The sequence below is a fragment of the Hirundo rustica genome, chromosome 20, assembly GCF_015227805.2.
Source record: "Hirundo rustica isolate bHirRus1 chromosome 20, bHirRus1.pri.v3, whole genome shotgun sequence".
Lineage (NCBI taxonomy): Eukaryota > Metazoa > Chordata > Aves > Passeriformes > Hirundinidae > Hirundo > Hirundo rustica.
In genome coordinates, this window is record NC_053469.1 from 3735919 (window position 1) to 3754947 (window position 19029).

A 19029-nucleotide genomic window follows, 5' to 3' on the forward strand; every position below is an offset into this window, starting at 1 on the left:
GTGCAGATGTGTCCAGCCAGGCTCCAGGTGCAGAAAAGTCCCTTTAAGCAGTATATTGTGATTTTAAGGAGGATGACAGATTTGGACCAAAGCACGGCTCAATGTTCAATATACTAAAACAAAAGAAGTAACCTAAAAAATACATTTAAATGAAACTTGTGTGAATATCTGCCGCTGCTCTAAAATCCCTCTTCTTGCCACAGCTTGTCCATGCAGCCTCAACCACATTTCTTGTCAAATGAAGATACAGATTGATAGCACAGCCACTGCTCTTATCTGAGCAAGTCAGACCCGACATCAAGCCTGGCATTAAGAGACAGAATTCTTTTATTTTCTCACAGAAAAGAAGTGGTGGTGTCACTGTCAGATATCCAGCATCAGAACCACAGAGAGGGTGGCTGGGGAGGGACCTCAGGATGTCATTTAGTCCTCCCACATAAAGCCAGCTGTCACCAGGGCTTGCCCAGGCCAGCAGTGCCTCACTTCAGCCAACTTCTGAAAACATTCAAGCTTTGAGTGGTCAGTCCTAGGGTGGCACTGCCCACCCCACACATCTCCTTGAGCCAGCAGTTTATCCTCACACACATCTTTGCCTTCTTTATTCCATTCCAGAACTTCACTGTGCCTTTTGAGGGGCATTTACGCTGCAAGAGAGTGAGTTTAATGGCTAAAACATTACGTGTGGTGTACAGAGGTTTATACTGGAACACCAAGAAATCAAATAGCTCTCCTAAAAGGTCCCACCACACTGCAAGGGCAGGACACTGACACTCCAGTGCCCAAGTCATCCCCTGCAGACATGTAAACTGCATTAATGCCAACCAAATCAGACAGAAAATCCGTATGAGGAAGATTTGCTAAATATTTGGGGGTTACATGTCTTTTGTACGATCTTTATCAAGACTGAGATCCCAAAGGAGTCAGCAGACATTGTTCTTACTCAACAGATGAGGAAGCAATTGCAAGAAGATTAAATGTGTGCTGTGAGCCTGCAGCAGTGACTAACTGGGCCTTTCTCAGGGCAGTGCATTTATTTGGGCTCAACAGCGTGATATTCAGCCCAGAAATGGGTCCTGTGATCCTTAACATTTTCATGGAATTCAATTTCAGCTTGGCTTCCTGTTGACTGCCACAGGAATTGCTGCTTCCCTCGGAACACCACCGTCTTCATGGTGCTGACATCTCGGACCTGCAGGAAGGAAAAAACCAAACCATTTCATCTCAGCAGGCTGCACGTGAAACAAGCACCTAAAAAAATACTGGAGACTTGCAGATTGGTCACTCAGGGAGAAGCTGTGCTACCAGGGTTAGAAGAAATTCAGTTGATAACAGAAATTCTCACTCCCATCTACATTTACACAACCGAGATCAGAGTCCCAGATTTATGACCAAACTGTGCACCTGGGTGGAAATCTCTAATGGAGATGGGTTTTCTCCCATCCAAACCATCCCCCTGGGGCTCCTGCCTCCTCACCAGGATGTAGTTGAAGTGTGTCTGGTTGCCCTCGGGGCCCAGGTCAGTGTTGAGGGCACGGATGGAGATGCGCTGCCGCGGAGCCACCGTGATGAAAGTCCGGCACACGACCGCCTGCTTCTCGTCAGGCAACTGCACAGGATTCACTATTTCACCCTGGGGGCCAAACAGCTGCTGGTCACAGTCTGACAGGGCAAAGGGAGAAGAGAAAATGGCTTAGAGAAGTATCCAGCACCTCCAAGAAAAAGAAACCGTTTCAGTTAAACACAGGCAGAACAGTTTCTTTAGGGATTTTCATCTGGGAACATTCAAGCATCAGCAAACACCTGTGGGGGGTTGTTTTCAAACAAAGGGGGAGCCCACAATTAATACTGATTCCAACACTCCTCAAGAAGGGGATCGTTAGCTGCTAAAAATGAAGCAAAGTTTCCACAGATTTCCACAGGCACCCACCACTCATGGAACTCTGTGGGCCTTAATCTAAAGCAAGAGCAAAGCTTTCAGCACAGTACCTTGGTAATACTTTTTGGTCGCAGTTCTGCTGTTGTACTGCAGAATGACCCCGTTTCCTGGCAGCACAACGCGCTGTTTCACAATCAGTGTGTTGGTTCTGGAATTTATCAGTGACAGAGGGAGCTTCCTGCAGCCTGTCCTCCACATCATTCGCCCAGAAAACAGCAGGACCTCACCTGGAACGGATGAGCACGGGGCCCAGAAACAATTTTATTCTAAGTAAAAGCCACAGACTCTCTTATACAGGTCTGGAATCGAGTAATTTCTGCATCTTGCTTCTATCTTATCAAAATCTGTCATGAGAAGAGGCCAGTTAACTAATCTGATAACTAAACTGCTGATTCCAGCTAGAGGGTACATTAGTTTTATAACAGGCCAAAACAAGCAGCTTTTAACCCCATAAGCTCCTTTCATCTCCTATCTACCAACAAAACGGGCAAGAAACCACTGTGTGAGGGGAGGGCAAGCAGCATCTTCATTTTGTTCCATCTGGCAGCAAGCTGGTGGAAGAGAAAACCTCAGTAAAATGGTTTCAGAGATTACAGGGCACCAGCAAAGGTGCAGCTTGAGATGCAGCTTTGCCAAAGGGCGGGGCTGGGTCCCAGAGCTCCAGGCAGTACCTGCACTGCAGTTGAGGGAGCTCTCCAGGATGGTCACCGAGATCTCCTCCCTCAGGGGACGCCCGATGGCCACCGTGCAGTCCCTGCTCTCCACGCCTGTCATGTTGATGATGCCAGTGGCACTGAGAAAGAGGTTTCCACAGACACCTGGGCAGTAGAGACAGGTAGAGAAACACACCCAGGAGGAACCAGAGGAAAACAATTCCCTTTGTGGCACAGTGAACAGATAAGGTCGCACATTCTGGGCAAAGCTCAGGAAGAGTCATGGAATCCCAGAACCACAGAATATCCTGAGCTGGAAGGGACCCACAAGGGTCATTGGAGTCCAACTCCTGGCCCTGCACAGGACTACCCCAGGAATCACACCATGTGCCTAAGAGTGTTGTCTAAACACTCCCTAAAGTCTTGAGCTGCTGTCCCACAGGCTCCCAAGTCGAAAGAGTTTTGGCAAGCACAGGGAAGGGAGTCACTGTTCCTAGCTCAGGTAACATGGACGTGCTGGAGCAGCAGGTTTTCCCTCCCAGCCAGATGCATTCCCTCCCATGCTCCTGTCCCTGTCTGGCAGCAGGATCACCACAGCCCAGCTGCACGCAGCAAGCTCCTTTTGGCCCTGATCTCCTCACCTCCAGCGGGCTTTGTCTGCTCCCAGGGCCCAGCAGACAGAGGGACATCCAGATCCCGGTGTCTGTGCTCCGTGGCAGCTGCAGCTGTGGTCAGGTGTGTGGCTGGTGTCCCCGGCTGCAGCTCTGCTCCGGGGGACAGGGTCCCCTCCTGCTCAGGACAGGGCCCCGCGGAGCAGCCGCGCACCACGACGGCCTTGGGGAAGCGCCGGCAGAAAAGGGGGTTCACGGGCTTGTGGGTCAGAGAGCTGAGGCAGAAATCCTGCCTGGTCTGAATGCCATTCCCACAGGAGGTCGAACACTGCAGAAGAACGAACCCACAGGGTTTATCACTGCATTGCAGTTGGTATTTGGAAATCAATGCATTGATCAGCTCACACATTATCGGGGGGGGATTCACTGCTGCTCTTCCACCACCTGCCCTATCAGTGCTCTTGTTCCATCAAATAAGACGCCCCACCTTCCAGGGGACCTTCCAAACTATATATTTAAATTGCAGAACCACTTCCTAAAAAAAAAAAAAAAAATCCCCAAATATCTGCATTCCAGGAGAAATCATGCCAAAACCATTTCTAAGCTGCAGCCAAAACTTTAGCTGAGGAAGGTGGGAAGCAAACCTCCAGCTGCTAAACACAGGGCAGTGGAAAGGCTAGAAAACATCCCTGGAAACAGTTCAGCATTTCTGTGGGAAGCCAACAGACAAGGCAGGAGTTGTTATTCCTCCCCAGGGAAGGGAAGAGCTGGGAAAGTGCTGCATCTGAAGGGGAGCAGGTACCTCTGACCACTCGCTGAAGCTCCACTCGTAGGAGCACGTTCGGATGACGCAGGGGACGCTGGTGAGGGGCTTCTCTGCCACAGGGCACAAATGTTCCTCCTGCAAGACCTCCTGGCCGTGGAGGATCTGCACACAGGTGACCAGCTGCACTGCTAAGCCCAGCCCACAGCTGGAGGAGCAGGGCCCAGCTGGGGTTACCTTCCACCTGACAGGGCAGGGAGGACAAAAAGCGAGTTAGTGATGAATCCCCACCCTGCCTCTCGCTGCAGAAAAGGCACTGCAGCTCCCTCACTCTTCCTCCTTCATTCTCTGCCTCACAGGGTCTATGGTACTTGAACTGCAGCCTGGAGCAGGTTTGGAGCTGGATACAGAGGGCATTCCCGTTTCCCCAGGAGCCCACAGATTTCAAATCCACACTGGATCTTACTCAGTGTCCATCACCGCCCTCCCCAGGGTGACACACACAGGCTTAACTGCAGAAACAATCTTATCTCCCTCCAAAACACACACACCACTCAACTCTCAGATCAGGATCAGACCCAGAGGCCCTGGGAGTGGCATCCTGTAAGAAAAGTTCCAGCAGCTTTCCAGTCCCACAGCAAATAGGGCAGGGCAAGCTCACCACAAATCCTAAGGAAAGTGCAACGCATTTCCTTCGGTTTTCAGAGCAGCTGTTCCAGATTCTGAGAGTATTTAATTCCTGCTACTTTCCTCGATGCTCTGTGGAAACTGTACAGCTGGCAAATGTGTCACCACCTTTTGCAGCTATGGATTTGTTCCTGCTTCCCCAGAGTAACAAGGGATTGAGAGGTTTTCAGCTTTCCTCTGGGCTCAGCCTCTGAGTATTACGCTTATTTCTGTCTGAGATGTACCAGCCCTGGAAAGACTCTGAGTTTGCCGACTGTGGAGCAGTGCTACAGCTTTTGCAGCTGTCTGTGCTTCTAAAGGAGGGGAGAGTAGCCTGACCCTTCCTTTAGCATGTCCCTGCAGACAGAGAGAGAAAGGAAAGACCCCTCACTGTCCCTTTGTCTCCTGGTAACTGCTTTACCTTGGTGGGCAGGGGTTGAGATCACACACTTCCACCCTGCCCTCTGGCTTTGGCACTGGCTGGCAGTTTTCCTCCTGGGTTTCTTCTTTGGTGTCAAAATCCACACAAACATAGTGCAGCTGAGTCTTACCTAGGGAGGGAAGCAATCTGACTGCGTGGTTTGGATGCTAGGGTTGAAAATGGACCAGAGGCGTCACATCTGTGTGTACAAAACAAGCAAACTCTGCCATGGCACTCTCACTGCACTCATCCCCCCAGCTCTGGAGCACAGCAGCAGCCAGACCACCCTCTAAATTATTCTCTCTGAGCCTGCTCCAAAAAAATTGTGATCACAGCTACACTTGGAACTGTAGAGGGGGAAGGACCCAAGGCTCTCAGGCACTGAACTCACACCTACAGCCAGGCAACACCTCCCTGCAGCACAGGCAGGCCTCACCTCTGCCACAGGAGACAGAACACTCCGCAGCCACAGGGCTCCACACGTACACAGTCCGATTTTCCAGCTGGACATGCCCAAGTGACTCCAGAGGCTGAAGAAAGTGTGCATCTTCCTCCTCAGAAGAGAGCAAAGAACAGCTGCCCTAAACAAACCACCACAACGAACTGAGGAATCCAGCAGCATAGTTAAAGAGGGATGGAGCAGTCTAAAGCGACAGGATGGACTTCTAACTGGGCACAGCCGTGGTGTGAACCACCCTCCAGGCTCCAGGAGTAAGCTGGTGGTTCTTAACTGGTGGATAAGAAGTGCAAAGCTCCCAGTGAGGCTCCTGAAAAGCCAAGCCAGCAAACTCACTTTGTCCCAGCCCAAAGGGCAGACATTGACCACACATGGCACAAGGGAGAGGGGTTTTTCTTCTGCTGGGCACAGGCTGTCATCCACCACAGTCTCCAGGCCAGCACGGAACTGCACACAGCTCAGGTTCTGCCTGGCAACTCCAGTCCCACAGACAGCAGAGCATTCATCCCTCTGAGACATCTTCCACCTACGAGGGAGGCAACTGCATCACCCCGGTTCCCACCTGGATCAGGGAGGTTTATTACTCAGGCCACTGGTTACAGAAATGGGTCATGCAGAGAATTCAGCTTCTCTGCTCCAAAAGCTTTGTCTGGACGTGGCTGAGAGGACAATTTAAGTCCTTTCACTGGCAGCTGTCAAGGACTAAAAGCACCTAAGATAAGGGGCTATAGTTCACAGTGCAATCACTTTTTATCAAGCACTAAAATGTCTCTGAGGGCAACGTCTGGGGCAGGCTTGGCCCTTGGGCCTCCTTCCCAAATTATTAACACAAGGGTCATCCCTCTCTGTTGGCACCATCTTGGAGAGGATGTGAGAGGCCACACCCTCCAAGTGTCTTCATTTAGCAGATTACTGTAAAACATTGAAGGACTATTTCCCATTCCTTCAGCTGACATCTCAGTTATCTCACAGGACAAGCAAGGACAGAACATGGTTTGGGATCTGCTACCCCACTATAATTAAGAGGAAATTCTTCATACTTCTCCTTTTTCGTTTTGACCTTGCACAACACAAATACAGAGCCTGGGTGAAGTGGCAGAGAAAAGCAGGAATACCAACCTGTAGAGGCACGGCTCCATGGCACAGGGCTTGTGCTCTGGGAGGGGCTGGGGCAGCCCCAGGCACCACTGATCCTCTGTGACTTCATTCTTGGTCTGATCGAAGCACACGTGAGCCACTGCCTGCACCCCTGGGACACAAAAGGAAAAGGAATTGAAGGCATAACCACAGTGAACAGCTCCCCTCTGTTATGGAAGGAAGATGCAGTGATTTTGCTTTACTCAATCACCTGGGTAAGAAAATGGGGTGTGTGGGAATTCAGACTTCCTGGAAACACACACAAACCCCTTCTTTGTGATAGAACATCCCTCCAGCGTTTTAAAGTGATTTTCCAAGGTGAGCACTCCCAGCAGAGGAGTTTGATTGATAACCCACTGCCAAATTGGAAAGGTTGCTCTAAACTGGCTGTGTGAAAGAACAAGGGTATCAATCATAATTTGGAACAAATTCCTTCTAATGATCTGACTGATGAGGGACCGCAAATGAGCTCTAGGAGGGAGCTGGTTTTAAACGCCACTGTGTAGAAGTGACCGGGTAATACCATCACACAGCCCTCGTGCTCAAACAGCACTGACCTCCTCAAAGGCATCACCAACAGCCAAAAGCAGAGGTACTGGGGGACAAACTGGAGAATTCCAGTGCCTGCAGCAGGCAAGGAATGAAATATTCATAAGCTACAGCTATAAAGAATATTTTTAACAATAATGAACATAAAAAGCAAAGCAGATGGAAAGTCAGACTCAAAGAAATTAGAAGAAGAGCTAAACTGAGTCTCCTTTCAGTGAGTGGGCTACAAAGAGAGCCAGGCATTCCTGAATTCCTGAATCTCAAGCACCATGACCCTGAGCACCAAATGTCCAGAATCCACCAGCAGCCTTATCTTTGCTCTGCCCTCCTTGTTTTCTAATAATGGCTACTGCTAAGGAGGGCTGTGCATCACTTTCAGCCCAGATTCCCAACTTTCTGTTATTTCAAGTCCCGAGTTTCTCATTCTTTTTTTCTGTTTGTGGCTGCATTAGCTGGAGGCTCTGGAGCATATTGAGCTCTTCAGGGTTTCAGCAATCAGTTCACCTGGGGGATTTGCTGGAGAAAAGCTCTCCAGGCATAACTAGTTGTGTAGATTGACTTCCATAAATATTCATTAATGCATTTTCTAAATCCTTGTCACAGAAGTCTTGAGAGGCCTGACAGTGTCATTTGAATTATCTGATAAACAAGATGTCAGGCCATCTATCAGAGTGAACTGTTACAATCTGCATTATGATTCCTTCAGGGAGACAGAAAGGATTAGCCATGGCACAGGAATAGAATTCTAAGAAGGAAGTTTCATAATTAGCTCTGAGGCTTTAGTCAGACACCAGATACCCCTTTGGTCTCAGACTTCTGATGTTTAGCCAACTTCAAATTGCAGTCTTCAGTAATGTTGAAAAATCTCAGAAAATTATTTAGTCTTAAAACCAAGAGCTCAATTAAGACCTATTTTAAAATCCTCTCCATGATCAAACATTTCCAGTATCATTTTGATGATTCAGTTCATTTGCTGATTTGTTAATTTAATTCAAAAGCTCCACCGCTCTTTTCCTCTGGTTCAGTCGAACACCAACAACTGCAGCAATCATTTGCAGCAATCTGCTTTGACACTCAGTGCAGGCCAAAGCAGAAGTCTCCATGAAAAGTGGAGACTGAGTCCTGCTGCCTCACCTTCCCCACAGGTCACTGAACACGGGCCCAGCTGAGGAATCCACAGATAGGTCAGGTTCTCCCTGGGGACAAAGTATCTGAAGGTGATGTCAGGGTTGGTGGCATTGCCATATTCTTTTGTGTACCTCCTGTAGACCTGGGGAAGGAAAAACTGGTCAATGCACAAGAAAATTAGGATTTATTTCTTAGGATGGAAGAAGGAGAAGCCAGTCTCTCTTCTTTCCATCCAATCCTGAGCCTCGCTGCAATGCCTCAGTCCCAGCCAGATGCAGTCAGAGCACCCACCTTGGGAATTCTGGGCACGGGAAGTGATTAAGCCAAGCAGCAGGTTTAACTCAGCGTGGCTTTCCCCACACAACCACTCCCAGACCTGCAGGAAGCCTGAGGGCAGCCATTCCCAAGAAGAGCAATTCTGTCACTCCCCAGTGCACACCATCTCCCCCGGCCTTGGACACAAAGAATCCACCACACCTGGATTCTGCAGCAAAGCCGCCCAAACCAGGCCACTTCTGAGTGGCCCCCTCCCACCCCTGCTGCTTTAATTCACCTGTATTTCAATTTCTTCCTGTGTTGGCCCATCCACGTGGATTTCCTCCAGGCTCGGCAGGTTGTCCTGGGTGAGAAACACTCGGTATTTGATCTGCTTGTCCTCCAGAACTGACGGGTAGGTGACATTCAGTGAGATTTTTCCTTTTCCAGCCACCACGTACTCTCCTTTAACCTTGACAGCTGGAGAAGCCGAAGGAGCAGTGAGGTTAAGAGACATGATGTGCTCACCAGGATCCCCAGGTGCCGGCAGCTGCTGCCTGCCCGCTTGGTGGGAGCCGGTTTGATCCAAGTTTGGCACCCCATGGAGCGTGGCTCCGACTGCTTCCCACTGCAGAGCAGCCCGCAAGCAAAACGCAGCACGAAAAATTCCATTTCTTTGTCTGCACCAGCTCCTTTCAGCCCTGCCTGCACCCCCTCCTCTCCTTTTCATCCCACTCACCCAGGTGTGTGAAGAGAGGCCTCCTGTTGGTGACGTGGACCGAGGTGGTGTTGTAGGGCAGGGACAGAAATGTCACATACTCTGGAAGGGTGGAAAGGAGAAAGGTGTGGTCACCTTCCATCCCTGAAACTCTGTGGGAAAGGATGGGGATTGCAGTTCAACTCCTAAATTCACCCTGACCCTGCTCCTTGCCTGGAACACAGTGATGGTGACACAGCAAACACAACTGAGCTGCTTTCTGTGTCCTGTTCTCACATCTCTTTGGTTCTTTTTAGTTCTCTGCTAATATCTCTACAGGACACTGCAAGAGCCAGACCAGTTCCCAAATTTAACATCTCAGGAAGCATGGACAACACCCTCAAGGACATGGTGGGATTGGTGGGCTGTCCTGTGCATGGCCAGGAGTTGAACCCAATGATCCTTGTGGATCCCTTCCAATCTGGGATATTTATCATTCCGTGATCTGATATCACCCCCAGCTCCCAACAATTTACAGTATTTCCCAAACAGTTATATTTCTGATCCACATCCAGAGAACTATGACAAAAAGAGGCATTCCGCCCACCTCCCTCAGCACTGACCACCCAAAATCCATCTCCACACCCTCCGTAAAATAAAACCAAGCAGAGGCAGAATGCAGAAGTCATACACAGAAGATCTGGGACACTGACTGCGCACAAACATGCAGCACACAAACAGCACCACAGCGCAGAGCCCGAGGGGGAGGAGTACACACCTTCGGCTTTCCCTTCCGTGTAGGATCCACTCACTTTGGTGCAAGTGGAGTTATCACCCCCACAGACCTTGCAGGGATCCATGGCCTTCCTGGAGCCCATCTGGCCGTCACAGCCGAATGCCTGAGCAGAGGGGAGAGCCTGTCAGCCCGGCCTGTTCTGAGAAAACAAGCCAGCAAAAGCAGCGTTGCCTGAGTTCCTGAAACTGCCCTTTCCATCTGGAATCTGGATTCAGGAAGACACCAAAGGGAAAGGTGTGTTTGTACCTAGGGCTGCCCCTGGACAGCAGCGTGCAAAGCCAGGGGCTGGGAGGTCTTAGCTGAGAGCACGGCTCTCAGTAACTGTGACATTTTCTTTCCCTTAAGAAGCAGCCCCAAAAAATCTCTCCTGTGACCTAAACCCAAAGCTCTGTGCTCTCTTCTACGAACTCTTTCTGGAGGGAGGGAGGGAGGAAGGGAGGAAAAAACAAAAGCCCAAGAGAACACTAAACATGAATGGCAGGTTCTAAAGGAATCTTTAGCTCCCCAGACTCCAAAGCCAAACCCAGCTCACATCACTTCAGTCCCATGGAACTCAGAAGAGAGATTCTATCCCCATTCCCACGAACAAGACTAATTTACACAAAGCTACAGGAGGATCTCAGCAGGCTTAACAGCAAAACATGTGCAACTGCTGAATTTATGCTGGAGCCACTGATCCCAGGCTTTGGAAGCTGCCATAACATGCATATTTATCACTGCTGCCAATAAAACAGCCAAAACCAGAAGAGGTTGTGCCTACACCCTCTGCTGTTCATGGGGGGAAACACTTCACAAAACATGGTGAGCACGAGGATAATGAGAAAAACATAAAATTTACAAAGAGTATTCTGGGAATGTAAAGAAACAACAGAAAACATCCAGCCAGGTCAGCACTGAGCAGTTCCTAAAACGCAGACGGCGCGGGGGAGTTGTTTCCAAGGTCATCAGGAAAGAATGCCTTCCTCAGGTCCAATGCAGGAAAAAAAAACCTCCAGAAGTTATACTTCAGCTCTGATCAGCAACACTCCAAAAATCAATCTGTTGACTTGTGATCCCCAGGTTTTGCTCCTTATCTTGCCACCGACTCAGTGATTCAAGGCATGGAACTTCCCTCCAAGCCAGTCAGCATTTTATGGGGCTAATTACAGCAGGCAAGCTGAGCAGCTAATGATGTCTCCTCCACCAACACATAAACCAATTGCTTCTTGGATTAGGGATGAATAGCCCTGTGTGTTTACTGCATAATTAGCAGGATGTCTTATCTAGAGGGCATTGGATGCACAGACAGAACAGTTGATTTTTTGGACTCCATCCAACACACAGAAGAGCTCGCTCTGTTGGTTGGGACTCTGTGTTTTTTCCTAGCACGATTTCCCCGGGCTCCTTTGGTGCAGATCACCTGTCAGGGGCTCACCTGGACTCCCCAGTCACTTACTCTGCATCTCCCCATCACACACAGATGGAGATCCCCGTGGTGCTCCGTGTCATCCTGCTCACACCTGGTCCCATCCAGGAAATTTTCCCCGCGGCTCACCATGAACTCCTTGCCCACAGCCCTGCACATGTGCTTGCAGAGCAGGTCCCCTGGAGCAGGCAGGCACAAGGAAGGAGTTACTCTTTCAGGAGGGCACATGACTGCTCAGCAAGCAATGGGGAAAAGCCCAGAGAGGTTGTGGACTCCCTGGAAGAGTCCAAGGCCAGGCTGGACAGGGATTGGAGCAGCCTGGGATAGTGGAATGTGTCCCCGCCATGGTGGGATGAGATGAGTTTAAAGGTCCCTTCCAACCCAACCATTCTGGGATTTTTATGACCTCTCAGAAAGCACCCAGGTTTTCATGTGGAAACTAAAACACTCAGTGAAAGAGCCTTTTCATTGCAAAGCACAGACAGGTCCATGAGCACTCCCTGCACAAACTGAGCTTGCAGGCATCCCTCACCTTTGGCAAAGCCAACAGCAGAGGTCCAGGTATAAAAGGATGGCGTTTCTACATCAAGGTACAGAGGCTGTAAATTTGTTGCTGCACATTGCTCAGCCATGAAGTCCTGCTGGGTCATCAGGCAGGCCTGGATCCCAGAGAGATAATTGTGTAAGGAAAGGAAGTGACTGAGCACTGACATTTTAACCCTCTAGCTAAAGGCAAAACGCAGTGGCTGATGACTAAAACACCCAAACAACTGCAAAGAAAGAAAATCACTTTAAAGGGAGGATATGTAGAGAATTGTGCTTGGAAGCTGCTATCTTTGCAATTTATACAAAATAAATAGATAAAGAAAACAGGAACAATACAAGAAAGTCCCTCTGAGGAAAACCATCATTGTGAGTCACTATTTTCTCAGCATCCGTCCTGTTATTGGGGCATAGAGAAAATGCTTCATTACACGTGAATGATGCTATTAAATAACCCTGCTGCCTTCCGTGGCACAAATACCTCTCCTGCTGTCAGACAGATGGAGGCTGTACACCAGATCTTTACCAGAGCAGTCAGCTGTGGGAAGGACAGTCACAAAACACCCAGCCCTCAACGGGTTCAACAGTAAGGCAGAAGTTCAGATGATGCTGAGCTCCGTTACCTGTGTATTGCACATCTCTGCCTGCATGCTGGCACCGTGGCACTCCTGCCCCCCAAAAGCAGGCCTGGAAACGACAGAATTCCTCAACAGAGGCAGGTTTGTCCCAAGCAAAGAGGAAGACTCAGCCCCGAGGCCCTGGGCACAGCCAGGTGCCCACGTCTCACCTGGGGTTGTTACAGAAGCGCTGCCTCAGCACGACCCCCCCTCCGCAGCTGCGGGAGCAGGGGGAGAGGGGGCTCCAGGCTGACCAGTGCCCATGGACCACAGCCATGGGGTTCAGTTCCTCCAGAGAGCTGCACTGACCCTTGGAGCACCACTAGGACCAAGAACACACAGAACAGCAGCAGTGAGCGCGGCGGGGCTGGGATCTAAAAGGTTGGCACAAGGCCCTGTCCTTGGCAGGCCAGTTACAGAGAATCCCAAGGTGAATGAGGCACCTTCTCACAAGAGGCTGAAGAGTCCCCTTCCTAATTAGGGTCTCACATGAGGCTGGGGTCAAAGCAAAGAGCAGGGAGGTCATTTCAAGCGGAAGGAGAGCTCAGATATCAGGCTACAGAACTGCAAAGCAACTCCAGAGATAAAGACAAGGCGGGAAGACCAGGGCAGGACATAACAGTACCAGTTTAGGACTGGTTTTAGCTCCCTGGCCAAGGGGCAGTGAGTGCCAGGCACCTTCCAGACACCAACAGAGCTTTGCTGCCTGCGCTTCACAGCCCCTACACCCACTCCTGGTGGGAGCCTCCTTACCTTGTTGATCCCACACTCAGTTCCATCCAGGAGGGGAACCAGAAGCCGAGTACAGCTGGATTTGTCTGCTGGTTGCACATGGCATGAGAGGACTTTACAGATGTCCTGGGGTGACAAGAAAATCAGGGAGTTCAGGGAGTCAGGCTCAGCAACACAGCAGTCCCAAAAGTCTAAATGGTGCACGTCCCAGGTTTCCTCACAGACACCCAACAATGCAAGCTCCTTCATTTTTCCAGCAAAAGCCGTGGGCAAGTCAAAAGATCATCGCTGTAGTGATCACCAGCTGGAATGCTGGAAGATGATCAACTGAAGCAATTAAAGTTTCACCCACCTTAGTGTTTCCTCATTAACAAAACATGTCCAGATGGCAGCTATTAAACACGCTGCGCTTCCCAGACAAAGGGATTTGAGCCGGGGCAGGGAAGCTGGAGGAGTCCAGCGTACCAGAATTCCCTGAGTGGGTGCACCCAGCAGTGCCAGCTGTGCACAGCAGCACCCAACTGTGCAAACCTTATAAGGGATGTATGTGGAGGAAGGAGGAGATGGAGAGAAGGGAAACATTTTGAAAGCTTTGCCAAGAAATCTGCGGCAGGAAAAGCACCTTCGATCCCTTCAGAATAAAAATGCTGCCAGCCCCTTCTCCCGAATTTTGCCTCCTGAACATTTCCCTGCTGCCCTTAGCAAGACAGGCAAACTTTCTACCTACAACACTGCTGTCAGCGAAGGTGCAAGCTGTGGCCACGCTCCCAAAGGCAATTTTACACTGCTCATCTGCTCCGTAGTACAAGCCAGGCTTCCACCCCGGGATGCTGCCGTCCATGTCCGGCAGGTCATTCAGGCAGCTTGTTTGGCCTGTACTGAGAGAAACATGAGGAATAACACTTTCCCAGCTGTGGGTAGTGAGGACAAGGACATGTTTGCGAGCTTGTGCTGAGTTTCGCTCTGGGAGTTGGCTGCTGCTTTCCCAGACAACACATGCTCGCTGTGGGCTGGGATGGATTTAGTTGCAGCAGCTGCCTGGAGATGCTCACAGCTCCCTGCTGCTGGAGTTCTATCCCATTCCTGTCCTGCACCCAGCCAGCACAGCCTGCAGTGCCTGTCTGAGCCTGGATGCTCTGATGTTGTAAATAAAATGTGCAGGCTGAGCCAGCGTCTGAGAAATCCAACCCAGGCACGTCAGGCACCAACCAAAGCAAAAGCTGGGTTTAACCTCAGCAACAAGTACTACGAAATAAACAAGCCCCAAGCTTTTCACTGTTCCTCGTTTTTCAATAAACCTTTGTATTCTTTGAGTTCTTCTCTCCTAAGCTCCCAGCACAGGGAACTGAAGAACTCAACCATTCCCTTACCTGACGAGGGTCAGGAACTGCTCCCGACTGCACGGAGACCAGGTGAGGTCGATGCTGCTGTGGTTTCCTGCTGAGCCCATGATGTAACCACTGCTGCTGCACAGATTCCCCTCTCCATCGTGGGCAATGCCAAGGCTGTAACAGAAGCAGCACAGAGCCCTGAGGAGAAGAAACCCAGAGGCTGGATTCCCTCAGAGCCTCCCTTCTCTAAGCAAGGACTGAGCTCCCTCTGCAGCCCTTCTTTCTACTGTTGTCACAAAAGGTTTCTTTCTTCTTTGCAGCTTCTAATTGTCAGAGGACATGCAGGAATGCAAGAAATGCAAGGAACTCTTTCCAAAATAACCCATGATGATGACCAAAAGGGTTAGAATAATCCATGGGACATTCCCTTTTATGTTGAGAGGTCCTTCTGCTTCTTTCCCTAAATTGTTTTTACCTGAATAAAAGCTTCTGGCAGTTTCCTACTGACCTGTGCCCAATCTCATGGGCTATGGTGACTCCAAGGTCAAAGCCAGTGTCCTGGGTAATGACACAGCTCCAGGAGGAGGAGCAGACTCCCCCTAACTGAGTCACTCCACGAAGCTCCTTGTTCCCATCAGGCAACTCCAGGTCAAACCTAAAGTAAGGGTGACACAGAGAGGAAAAAGCAAAGAACCCCCACAGCTAAAAAAAACAGCTCTAGACATTCAGCTGAATTTATCTGAGCTTTCCTGGTCTAGCCTTGCCAGCTGTCCAACTTTTTTTTTTTATATGAGTGCCCACTGCTCAAATTTTATGGTGAGTCCACATTAAAAAAATCCAAATGTCCTCAGAAAAGCAGAACTGAAGACAAGGACCTAATCCTATTTCCCAGTCCCTCCCAGGGGCAGGGAGCTCAGCACCTGGTGATGTAGAGGACAATGTCAGCATGCTGGGGATCAGAGTCGTTCTGGGGGTTCACCTTCTTGCTCCACTCACAGACACTGATGAGGGAGGAGGTGATGTTGGTCGTGATGTTCACCTCTGCCTGGAGGGAAGGCACACGTTGGCACACTGCAAACAGCTCTGAGCTTGGACAGAACTCAAACACAGCCCTCCCCTTACCTCTGGCTCTCTCAAAACCAGCATTTGCATGAGGTGAACTCTGAAATGAGCCCCCAGTGAGGCATCTCTGAGCAGCTCTGCTCCCTGAGAAGAGACAGAAAGGATTCAATAATGAAGGGGCCTTGGGGACTCCCACTCCCTGCTCCCAAGAACTGGGCTGCACTCGTTACAAAGGTAATCACAACACTAACAGATGCACTACAAATGTGAATAAATCTGTCAAGAGATGAGAAGTGGTTGGATTTGTCAGATACTCTGAGGCAGAGAGAAGAATCTGCATGGAAAGTTTCATAGGGTAGAGTGAATGCTAAAGACTTTTCTGCAGTACACACACAGAAAAATTCTTAATAGCAAAAAGAGACATGAAAATCCTGCAATAGGAATAAAACAGTGAAATGTAAAATATAAGACTGATCCAGCGGATTTAGCTCAATCCCACTGAAAGCAACAGGATGAGAAAACTCTTTACCTGAGTTGCAACATTAGTAATGAAATTAAGAGCTCTGTTTTCTATGTGGCTTTTAAATCCCGTAAGATTTTCTTCTACTCATGCAGCTCCTTGTACAAGGGAATTTGGGGAATCTCATGCCCAGGGAAGCACAGAGGAATGCCCTGCACATGAGCAGGGACAGGATCCCAAACACAGAGCCACTCACAATGTTCAGGTTGGCCAGGACGTATCGCTCCGTGTCCTCTTTGTGGTACAAGTAAACATCTGGCCCTGCCACCACCATCAGCTCCAGATGTTTGACAGCTGCCTCTGCCCTCTTGCGCAGGCGAGGAGGCGCCCGCCCTGCTGGACACAAAGGGACACCAGGAGGTTCAAATGCACCATAAAAGGTCCTACAGATCCACTCCCCCTCCCCAAAGGCTGCAATAACTCCACGGGTTTGCTCAGCTTTCCCACTTCTGTTGGTGTCTTTCACCTGCCAGCAGCTTTAACAACACACCTGTGCTATCAAAATAACAACCACCCACATCAAACACACCTCGGCGAGGTGAGAAACGTTTTCAAGTCTACTCGTGTATTTGTAAACACCACTTTATCCTCTGAGCTCATGGAAGCAAGCCCACCAGCAGGAGACAGCTCCCTCTCCACAGCTGTTACCTCTGGCTGGCTTTGCCTCTCTTGCAGCACTTTTGAAGAGGATGTGAGGGCTGGAGAAGCCGAGGTCCTTCAGCAGAGCCACATCTCTGCTCCTGACTGGCCTGATGTGAATCTTCTCCTCACCCATGGTGACGACTCCTTGCTGAAGGAGACAAAATTCCACCTCGGAGTTATTGCAAAGATGTCTGCTGTCCATGGAGATGGCAAAGATTTATTCACACAGGTTTGGTGCATGAAAAACCCCAAAGGCTCTTTCTGCTCATACTCACCAGCTGCCCTTCACAATAAGTGACTCTGCTCCTGGCCCCAGGAGGCTGCAGGGGCTTTCCACCTGCAAAGCAGTTCCCTGGCAATCTCTTCAGTAAAATAAAGGAAGAGTTCACCACCTGGCTGCTCACAAAGGAGGAGGAAAGGAGGGCGTGGTCCTCTAGGAATTCGAAGGCATAGAGCTGGCCCCAAGCCTGGATGGAGCAATGCTGGACCCGACAGGGTCTCAGCCCAAAATGTTCTTCTCTACAAGGGCAAGTTGGCTCAGCCACAACAAACTCGGGTACTGAAAGAAACGAAACGAGACCAGAACAAGGGGAGCGGTTGTGAGAAACGATGACACACAAAAACCCAATGTCAGGTCTATTTCCCCAGGAAAAATACCCTGCAAGTGACAACTGTGCCCCCTTAGGGTCAGGGAATCAACAGCCATTGAATTTCTGTGGTTTTGTGTATTCCAAAGTGAGGATAATCTGACTGGGAACACACAGCAGAAACTGACACTGAATTTATTGGAGCTTTTGCTCTCTCAATAAGGAGAATAATTCATCTAAAAAAGGCTGAGGCGGTTTTGTTCCTGCAGATTTTAACTGAGTGGGAATTATCACAATGCATACAAAGACACTGGGATGAGCACTAGGTGAATTCACAAGGAGACAACACCCTTCCTTTAAGGATTTGAGACTTCAAAACGTATCTTTATTCTGAACTATCATCAATCCAGACCCAGAATTCAAATAGCTTTGTGCATTTAATTAATTAATTAATTAATTAACAAGTATTTGACGTTATCCTTAGTCTAAACCTTTGTCAGAAGATCTGTTGATCTCGTAGAAAAATATAAATACAGAGAATGAGGACAGCAGCAGAAATGAGCAGAGACTGAACACATCTCCCTCGGCAGATTTTAAACCTGGACACATCTCCTCATCCACTCTCACACTGAAACCCAGACTGTCTCGCTTGCACTGGGACTCACAAACACCAAATGCTGGTCAGATCGGGGGTTGTTCACCAGTGTTTCAACCACACAGGATTAGAAATCAACCGACAGATGTGCTCTAAAGCGAGGAAGGACTGAGCCCTGCATACCATCAGGCACTGAGCTGGTTCCAAAGTAAGACAAAACATCTTCCGCATCCAAAGCGCCGAGGAATTTCTGCAAGAAGAAGAAGAAGAGCCTCGCATTTTCTTTTCCACGAAAAACAAACGGACACGAGACTCTCCCATCACTGGACCTAAGCTGGAAGGAGCGCCAGGGAACAGCTCAGTGCCAAGTGCTCGTGGCTTTACTCCGCGCTAAGCACAGGAAACAGCTTTATCTTCGTGCTTAGCGAGCCCGGACAGAGTTTGGCTTACAACCGTGTCGTCTCTCCTCCTTTTTTAATTTATTTATTTATATATATTTTTTTAGCATTTCTCGGAACCGGCGCAGCGTTCCTGGAAGGGCCGCTCCGGAGGTCAGACTCACCTCAGGGAGCCAGCACAGCCCCAGCGGCAGCACGGCGAGCGCCCGCAGCGCCAGGCTGACCGTCATGCCGGACCCCCAGCAGAAAGAGATTTCTGCCCGAGGCATCACGTGGAGCGGAAGGGAAGAGCGAAATCAGCCTTTGGGCAAACAGGCTTTGAGCAAACACGCTCGGAGCAGGGGCGCGGGGGGCCGCGGCCGCACCGGCGGCTGGAGCGCGGCCGCCCTTGCGCAATGTCCGCGGCTCCTCCAGAGCGGGCGCCAGCCCCGGCGGGCCAAGGGGCGGCTCGGGGGCCGTGTGGCCCTGGGGACACACCCGTGTTGGGGAGGGGTCACCCCGCGACCCCTCAGCCCCGGAACCCCGGAA

The 19029-nt window shown here is 50.0% G+C and overlaps 1 protein-coding gene across 4 annotated transcripts; it reads right to left on the bottom strand.

The window, feature by feature from the left end:
• Positions 1-215: 215 nt before the first annotated feature.
• Positions 216-18822, bottom strand: ADAMTS13 (ADAM metallopeptidase with thrombospondin type 1 motif 13). 4 transcript variants are annotated; one of them, XM_040083025.2, is made up of 29 exons: positions 18666-18822; positions 18287-18353; positions 17197-17480; positions 16928-17069; positions 16476-16612; positions 15820-15903; positions 15618-15742; positions 15206-15352; positions 14737-14871; positions 14094-14244; positions 13388-13492; positions 12805-12956; positions 12641-12704; positions 12007-12133; positions 11505-11653; positions 10052-10172; positions 9316-9396; positions 8875-9056; positions 8328-8463; positions 6627-6756; positions 5844-6033; positions 5487-5604; positions 5051-5180; positions 4003-4207; positions 3231-3528; positions 2608-2754; positions 1987-2163; positions 1475-1659; positions 216-1189 (listed from the first exon to the last, which is right to left on the bottom strand). In XM_040083025.2, the coding sequence occupies exons 1-29, from the start codon at positions 18768-18770 to the stop codon at positions 1031-1033; spliced, it is 4233 nt and encodes a 1410-aa protein (XP_039938959.1). In that variant the 5' UTR covers positions 18771-18822; the 3' UTR covers positions 216-1030. The 4 variants fall into 4 exon arrangements, with proteins under 4 accessions (XP_039938959.1, XP_039938960.1, XP_039938961.1 ...); XM_040083026.2 differs by having other exon boundaries at positions 5487-5601; positions 16476-16615; XM_040083027.2 differs by having other exon boundaries at positions 2608-2703; positions 16476-16615.
• Between the last annotated feature and the right edge of the window lie 207 nt (positions 18823-19029).